This window comes from Medicago sativa, chromosome 6 (genome assembly GCF_051527215.1).
Source record: "Medicago sativa cultivar Bolivia chromosome 6, Bolivia_mono, whole genome shotgun sequence".
Taxonomy (NCBI): Eukaryota; Viridiplantae; Streptophyta; class Magnoliopsida; order Fabales; family Fabaceae; genus Medicago; species Medicago sativa.
In genome coordinates, this window is record NC_140754.1 from 26,010,914 (window position 1) to 26,020,121 (window position 9,208).

Sequence of the window (9,208 nt, forward strand, 5' to 3'; positions counted from 1 at the left end):
GTGCTTTTTATAAACAAGCAAAAATTAACTTATACTTTATGTCGAAACTCTAAATATAAACTAATTTTCCTTTTGCAAATATCTACATTTGATCATTATATATGTTCACCTTTAAAGACAGAAACAACAATTCTTTATATTCTATATCAGCCAAGCACTAAGCAAACCATCTTGTATATGACAAGATGCACATAACAAGGCATATTCACTTACCTTGATCATTTTAGTTCCTTAGTCAACAACAAAATCTTTAAAAAAGAACAATAAAAATTAAAAGAAATACGCAATGAAATTGTTTTGCACAACTACAAAGTCTGGTGGTTTTTCCTTAATCATGTAAAACAGGTCCATATTACTATGCATCACAATTTCATATAATAGAATTCCAAATACTAAATTGACAGGTATATTCTCAAAAGTTGACACGTGAATAATAACAAACAAGATAATAGAGAAACATAACTTCATGATATCATGACCATTTCGTGGACCCTTGTTAGACCTTAGGCATCAATTGCAACAACATGTGCATGAACCACGTAACAAATATAGCAACTAATTGTTTTGTTTTATTACAAACTCCAAATAAATCAATAAGCCAAATATAATTACAATGCAGGCAGTTGTACCCAAAAAAAATAAAATTACAATGCAGGCACATAGGTATAGTTAAATAATTTCTACTTTGATGCAAACATCAAGAAAATGCATTATTATGAATAATTGAGACCACCCACATTTTGGGTGATCTTAAAAGGACTCAAACAGACATGTGAGGAGATTATATGTAAATCATTAACATTGACCAATTTCTTAAATTAAGAGTTACATATAGGAACATGATTGTATTATTAAGTTGCAATTAAATTCCAACAATATAATTATTGGTATTTCTCCTAGACAAAAAGTGGTGAAACCACAATTCAAAATAATGGAATGTACACTTGCGTCAAAAACAAATTACTGATAATGATCCATTGGCCAAATTATACACCTAATATGAGAAGAAAGACTCACCACAATTCAATAATATCCCTTGTTCTTAAATGTTGCCCAAGCTTTATAACATCATTATAAGCATTGAGAATATGCAGTTTTGGGATCTCAATAACTAGATCTTTATTATTACAAATAATGGATTCAATCTAAATGACTTCCATGTTAGCTGCGGAAACCAAAATGTTTTTCACATTCATATCAACAATTTTAAAATATTTGAGATTTGAACTATCAATATTAACATCATCTCCTAAGAAATAACATTTCTGAAGAGTGAGGTTTTCAAGACTTGAACAAGGGATAAAAGCTTGAAAATTGTTTGATGCAACAAAAACATTGTTAAGGGAAAGAGTTTTCAAAACCTGGGGGACATCAGGGGAAGGTTTAGTTTTAAAACAGTAATGATTCAACTCAAGAACCTCAAAACTAGTGAAAATCTCAAAAGGTAAAACCAAAGTTCGTCTAGTTTTCGCGAAATTTTTTGCTTTTTAAAAATAATTATGGGATTCAAGTCCCATTGAAACCTTTTCCACCCCTTTCTCTAGTAATTTCTTCATCCACCCCTCAACATCCCCATTGGAACAACTCTTACACAAATGTTGAATAATATTACAACTTTTCAAGGGACCGATGTGATTATCCATGATCAATGTGATTAACATGGATGCTTGAGCAATTGTAACCAACTTTGCATTATCTTCAAGAGCTATCTGTCTTGTACAACTTCCAGGAATCTATATCACATCGAAAAGCAATTAAAAATGAATCTCAGATATTTTATTTTAAAAATGAAAATAAAATCATGAAATTAATTCGATTGTTTATGTTCCACTCCAAACGAATCTAAAAAAAAAAAATATCTAGACCATTTAATTAATCTAACCATTGAGATTTCAATACTCTCTATCTGTAGATTAATATAGTGGGTTGTATGACGGGGATGGAGGGACCAAAGAGGACCGGATCCCAAAAAAATTAAATCATAAAATCATCAATTCAATGTAATGCATTAAATGGCATGTCATGAACCAAAAATTATATAACCTAAACCCTATAAGAAAAAATATGTAGATGGTTTTACATCTAACATTGTACCTTATGCCGAATATCCAATGCAAGGTGAGTTACTGGTTCACAATTTTGATTGTCTATTTTGATCAAACGCTTCAATATTTGTCTTTCGTCAAAACTAAGGTGATAAGAGTACTTCCACAATGTTTTCCAACGATTGGAAAGCACACTAGTTCTCACAGCTTCCTGGTCTGACAGAAAAGAAATTATAAAAGTTAGAAGTACATCAGGAAGATTGCTGATCAAATCTGCTTTTTCCTCCATAGCTCGCATTTTTTTCTCTTTTCCATCCTCCATAGCTCTCACTTATTAGACTTCGTAAGAAATGATAAGAAAATGATGGGGTTGGCGAGGTGAATTTTGTTTAATTCTTAGTGATATAAACTTCACCTTTTCCCTCTATCATTTGACAAATTACAATAATAACACATTAATCATCTATACGCAAAAACCACAGCTTGTATTTTAGCCCATGGTAAATTTCACCATTTATTATTATTATTATTATTATTATTATTATTATTATTATTATTTGGTCCCTTAACTTGTTATGATTTTCATTATGGTCCTATAATTAGTTGTTATGTTTAGATCTGTTAACCTCACTTCCGTTAAATTAGTCCTTCTCCGCTAACTATCAACGGAAATTATACCCTATACCCCGACATATGTACTTTTACCCCTACACATTTTTTTAAATTCCAATTTTACCCTTTTTCTATTTAACTTTTTAAACATTAATTTTTCACTTTCACTTTCAAATTTTCCAATTTCAATTGAGTATGAGTTCACCCCCACATGATATTCTTCCATGTATGCATTTTGGATATTTATCTTTAATATATAAAACATCTGGTAAGATTTTCGGAACACTCATGTGTACATTTCCGAAATATTTCTTGGATACTCATGTTAAGATTTTCAAAACTTATACCGGAATGCTCTTTCATTGCTTTCCGAAATAGCAAACTGGAAAAGTGTTCCGGTAATGTCTGTTTTTATTTTTATTTTATAACTAAAACTGAAACATGCGTTCAAACACGCACAAAGCACTCCTTTTCTTGTTGAGTTCATTGATCTATAGCATATTATTTGTTTCTTAAAAAAACATATTATTTGTTAAAGTTACAACAGACAACAGATAGCTTTAATTCATTGCAAAACTCAGCCTCCTCAAATCACTAGTAGTTAAAAGAATTCCTCTCATCAAATTTTGTTGTACAGGATCTAAATAATTAAAGTAGCAATTGGCTCTAATCTTTTTTTTTTGTTTAAACCTGCAAAATTTTATTCCAATTGGTACCAATTACAGCCTCCAAAACAATTAAAAAGGAAAACCAAAACTCCCACGCAGAGGAGAAAAGAAAAAACCAAACGAAGGGGGTCCAAACAGTGAAAGCCCCACAATCCAATAACACACCTTGCTGACAAAACACATGAAAGCTCAAAGCAGAGACAATAACGAAACCTTAGCAGAAAATAAAAGAACAGGGCGCGGATGTTTTGCACATGGTTTACGGATATCGACCGGAACGCTTTGTAAACACGATTCCCAGATGACGGCATTTCACCAAATCGTCGTTTCTAGAACACGATTCTTTTAACGATTCCTAACCCACTAACCTAGAAAACCTTGAAAACCCTAGCAAAACTCAATCAATGATTTTGGTAAACAATTAAGAGAACAAACACATGAAAGAACACATAAACATGAAAAGAACATATGAAAGGAGGCTTATACTGTTTATTGGAAGCAGAAGCAAAGTAGAAGAAGTTTTTTTTCATGAGAAAGGGGTGAACGCACATGAAGTGTATGTGGGGGTGAAAAGTGAAAAGGTAATTGTGTTTTGTTTTATATAAAGGGTAAATCTGGTAGTTTGTATCAAATGTTGGGGTGAAGGTATAGATGTAGGAGTGTGAGGTATAACTTCCACTATCAACCCCAATCTCTAAGGTGGACCAAAAACCTCAATAATTTTTTTAAATTTTAACTGCTTGATCTTTTTGTCAAAAAGACAACTACTCCATCCGTTTCAAAATGAGTGTCGTTTTAGGTGTTTACACACATATTAAGAAATGCAATGATTAAGAGAAAGAGAATGGTTATTTTACCAAATTATCCTTATTAACTATTGGTTAGTTTTAAAAGTAATACTTTGGAAGTAGTGTGCAGAGTATTAATTGGAGGGTACAATTGAAAAGAAAATGTTATTATTGCATTGGAAACTGAAAGCGGCACTCATTTTGAAACAAATTTTTTTGGCTAAAGCGACACTCATTTTGAAAAGGATGGAGTATTAGATTATGCATGTCTACTATATCTAATAGTGCTCCACCAAATATCTAATTTTTTTTTTAACTTTTTTTCATCTTCTTCCCTCTTCATGTTGTGCTTCATCATATTCTTCATACTTCCATCATAAACCCAAAATAAGGGAGAGAAAAAAAATTCCAAAATCATCTGAAGTTTCATTAATTGGAATTGGGGGTTTTGTTTGGTTGTTGAGAAAAAAATGTATGTGTTGCGAAAAATCAAAAAACCTCTTCCCTCCTCGTCTTCTCTTCCTCTTTCTAACTTTGTCTTTTTCTGTGTGTTGTTTTTACTGTTGGTATTGTATGGTATTATTCCCATTTCTTAAAACTCTAACCCTGATTTCATCGAATGTAATTAGAGGTTTTATTTGAAGCTTCGTAATTAATCAATTCATCATTCTTTTTTGGTATAATCAATTCATCATTTTACAATGTGTGTAATGCTATTTGATTCAATGATAACAGCAATTTAATCTTGTTAATAATTTTTTCATTGATTATTGATTAATAAATTCAATTTGTAATATGAAATTAATTAAACTACAAGGAATATGGCAGCAAGCATTAGAAATCAACAATCATACAACCAAATAAACTATAGGAATCTCAAGTTATCATGCTAGGAAAGGAAGAGTTAAAAGACTTGTCCTAGTATAGGAATAATGATGAATGATTTCAAGTGTCAACTAAACGGAAAATGTGAATAAGATGTTTGTCACCTCTAACACTCAAAATGCCGAGATGTTTGTTGAGAATTAGTGCTAGTGAATAATAAGATAAATAAAATAAATTGAAACAATTTAAGATGTTTTGAGAATAAGTTCTAGTGAGTAATATGAAATTCAGAAATTGAAACTGAAAATAGAGTTCAAATGTCAAAAGCTTCTCTTCATCTTCATCTGGTCCTCCCTCCAAGGTGACTTAGCCTCACCTCCAAGGTACAATTCATTTTTCCCATACTTTTACACAGTCTTCCTCATTTCCCATATTGACTTGAGCGTTGGAGTGATAATGTGCCTGCAGGCACCTTTCGTTCCACCGCGAGGACTCATCGCCACTGTACCGGAGCACATTCTACCACCGTTGCTTCTCATCCATCCTCACCGGATAGATCATTTGGCGCTAGAAGGAGGGGATCATTAACTAACGGCCACGGTCTAACGATCCTCCACTTTAACCGTTTTATGTTACGAAAATATCCACCGTAACCATTTTTGGTTACACGTTCCTCCACCGCACGGTGACAGTTACCGCTCCATCTACCGAAGAAATGGCTGGAACTGGAACACGAACCGTTGCAAGTCGCTACTCCGCTGCACCGGAGTTGCGTTCCATGATCCAAGTCCTCCAGGATCGATCGACTACAATTCTTGAATTTGTTAATCAAGAAGGTGGTAGAAACCTCGAAGGCGTTGCTCTTGGTGCACCGATGAACACACATCCATCCACCGCAAGAGTCGCAATGTTCCTTCCACCAACTCCTCCTCGAGAGGAGGATGCTCCTCCTTGTTCTACTCTTCTGAATTTGGAGAACGTGCATCCTCCTCCACCGCATGGGAAGAACGAGCTCTTGGTGAACTTAGTGAGTTTGCTTCAACAACAAAACAACAGGCTCCAAGGCGTCGAAGAAAATCAAGAAAAGATTCCGATGGAAATTTATCCGCAAATCGAGGTTGCTCAGCGGAATGAACACCACAAAACACCGTTAATAGCAGACAATGCCCTGGACAAAGGAAGCAACTGTCACTCTCCTAGACGTTCTCATGACGGAAAGCCGCCAGGCCACAACGGAAAGAAATACTCTCCTCCGCGCCGCAACCACCAGAAGAAAGATGATTGTTCACAAGAACGCCATCGTGGGATGATTGTTCCAGAACGCCATCGTTTTACAAGATTTTGGAACATAGTGATTAATAACTCGTCATGTCTCTTTTTTGTCAACATAGTGATTAATAACCCGTAAAGGCTCTAAAGCAAGTGATTCGATTTGTTGTAATTAATTTCCTTTTCGCTCGTTGCTACCTAGTGCAGGTACCAAGTGTTGAATTTCCTCTAAATTAGGGTATGCGCTAGTTTGCTTGATCACGTAAAGTTGCTCTCACGTTAGGATTAGGATGATGAGGTTGGTAGATATATGTATATACACATGCACTAGTGATTTGATATATTAGGTGGCCGTGTAGAGTATATAAGTAGCGCTAGAGGTTCCAATCTGCAATTTTGTTAGGTTCATAAAAATATACACATCTACACATACTTAGAGGTTTGTTGGATTTTAAACACCTATATGGCTGCGGGTGTGGTTATGGTGCATAACCGTGCATAATTGTTTTCTACATCCAACATAATTGCTTTCTACACCCCAAGTGAAAGTTTTTTTTTATTTTTTTTTAATTTTTTTTATTATTTTTTTTTCCAAGTGAAACCATAAGAATTTCTACATCTAATAATCAAATTAACCACTTAACCAAAGAATTAGGGAAGAATAATAACTATTAATTATGCTTGAATTCTAACCCCCTTACCTTAATTATCCTCAAAAATACACACAGAGGTAATTAATCACATAAGAGCACATATAACACATATAAATAAATAATAAAATAAATCTAACGAAAATCGGGCTGTTACATCCTCCACTGTAACCGTTTTTCCGTTACGAACATCTCCACATTAACCGTTTTTGGTTACGCTCCTCCACCACAACAGTGACAGTTATTCCTCCATCTACTGAATAAATAGCTGGAACTGGAACACGAACCGCTACAAGTCGCTACTCCGCTGCACCGGAGTTGCGTTCCACAATCCAAGACATCCAGGATCGATCGACTACAGTTCTTGAATTGGTGAATCAAGAAGGAGGTAGAAACCTTGAAGGTGTTGCTCTTGATTCATCAATGAACAGTAATCCTTCCATCGCAAGAGAAGTCGCACTGTTCCTTCCACCACCTTCTCCTCGAGCAGAAGATGCTCCTCCTCGTTCTCCTCTTTTGCATTCGAAGAAAGTTCATCCTTCTCCACCGCCTAAGATGAACGAGCTCTTGGCGAACTTAGTGAATTTGCTTTAACAACAAAACAACAGGATCCAATGTGTCGAAGAAAATCAAGAAAAGATTCCGACGAAAATCGCTACGCAAATCGAGGTTGCTCAAGGGAATCAAAGCCACGAAACACCGTTGATAGCAGCCAACACCATCTCCGTTCCCGTTAACCATCACGGTGGCGGTGGGCGACCCCTGGATGACTCAGACAAAGGAAGCAGCAGTCACTCTCCCAGACGTTCTCATGACGGAAAGTCGTCAGGCCACAGCGGAAGGAAAGACTCTCCTCCGCGCCACAACCACCGGAAGAAAGATGATTGTTCACAAGAACGCCATCGTGGGATGATTGTTCCAGAACGCCGTCTTTTTACAAGATTTTGGAACAGTGATTAATAACTCGTCATGTCTCTTTTTTGTCAACATAGTGATTGATAACCCGTAAAGGCTCTAAAGCAAGTGATTCGATTTGTTGTAATTAATTTCCTTTTCGCTCGTTGCTACCTAGTGCAGGTACCAAGTGTTGAATTTCCTCTAAATTAGGGTATGCGCTAGTTTGCTTGATCACGTAAAGTTGCTCTCACGTTAGGATTAGGATGATGAGGTTGGTAGATATATGTATATACACATGCACTAGTGATTTGATATATTAGGTGGCCGTGTAGAGAGTATGTAAGTAGCGCTAGAGGTTCCAATCTGCAATTTTGTTAGGTTCATAAAAATATACACATCTACACATACTTAGAGGTTTGTTGGATTTTAAACACCTATATGGCTGCGGGTGTGGTTATGGTGCATAACCGTGCATAATTGTTTTCTACATCCAACATAATTGCTTTCTACACCCCAAGTGAAAGTTTTTTTTTATTTTTTTTAATTTTTTTTATTATTTTTTTTTCCAAGTGAAACCATAAAACATGAAGAACATTAATAATTCATTATAATTAAAAAAACATTTTTCATTGATTTAGTTGCTGATGATGTAAAACAAAATACCTTCAAAACCAAAATAATTGTCTAATGGTTTTGCTATGGGTATGATTTCTGTGAGTTGTACTTCAAAACCATTTTGTTGTGGAAATGGTTTCTGTGAGTTGTACTCCAAAACCATTTTGCTGTGGGAATGGTTTCTGTGAGTTGGACTCCAAAACCATTTTGCTGTCGAAATGGTTTCTGTGAGTTGTACTCCAAAACCATTAGATGTACTTAATGGTTTTGAATTTGGGGTCCGACATCTTTAAGGCCGCACTGAAACCCATAGAAACACCATTGAATAAAATGGCAACCTCAAAATTAAATCAAAATCTCTTTTCTCTCCAAAATTTCTTCCAGAACTTTGAAGAACACTTTCCCAGATTATGAAAATACAAACACAACATACTTAAGAATCCATTTCCAGATCGCAACAAACTCTTTCATGATCCAAAATGAATCTGAGCTTCAATCATTCTTGAATTCGGATCTGATCTGAAGCTCAAGAACAATCCAAAGCCACAACCGAACCTGCAGGCAACGAATCTTTCACCAACACACGCATAGAAACACACAAAGTCATCATCATCCTTTTAAATCGAACCTAACAGTCACCAAACTGAGCTTCATTCGTCAACAACACAGAACCGGCGTGAACAGTACAACAACGTATTTTGAACCATAGCAACAGATTCGCGAGGAAGAAGAAATTCAGAAGCGAAACAGATCGTGAAAGCAAGTGAACGAAGCTGAGACATAAAGGAGTGGATCGGAGATCGGAGATCGGCGGTGGAAGAACGAAAGTGACGGCGATG

The 9,208-nt window shown here is 35.4% G+C and overlaps 1 protein-coding gene across 1 annotated transcript; it reads right to left on the reverse strand.

The window, feature by feature from the left end:
* Positions 1–1,145: 1,145 nt before the first annotated feature.
* Positions 1,146–2,367, reverse strand: LOC146914180 (F-box protein At1g80960-like). Its single transcript, XM_085721014.1, has 3 exons — positions 2,095–2,367; positions 1,524–1,733; positions 1,146–1,361 (listed from the first exon to the last, which is right to left on the reverse strand). The coding sequence occupies exons 1-3, from the start codon at positions 2,365–2,367 to the stop codon at positions 1,146–1,148; spliced, it is 699 nt and encodes a 232-aa protein (XP_085577140.1).
* Between the last annotated feature and the right edge of the window lie 6,841 nt (positions 2,368–9,208).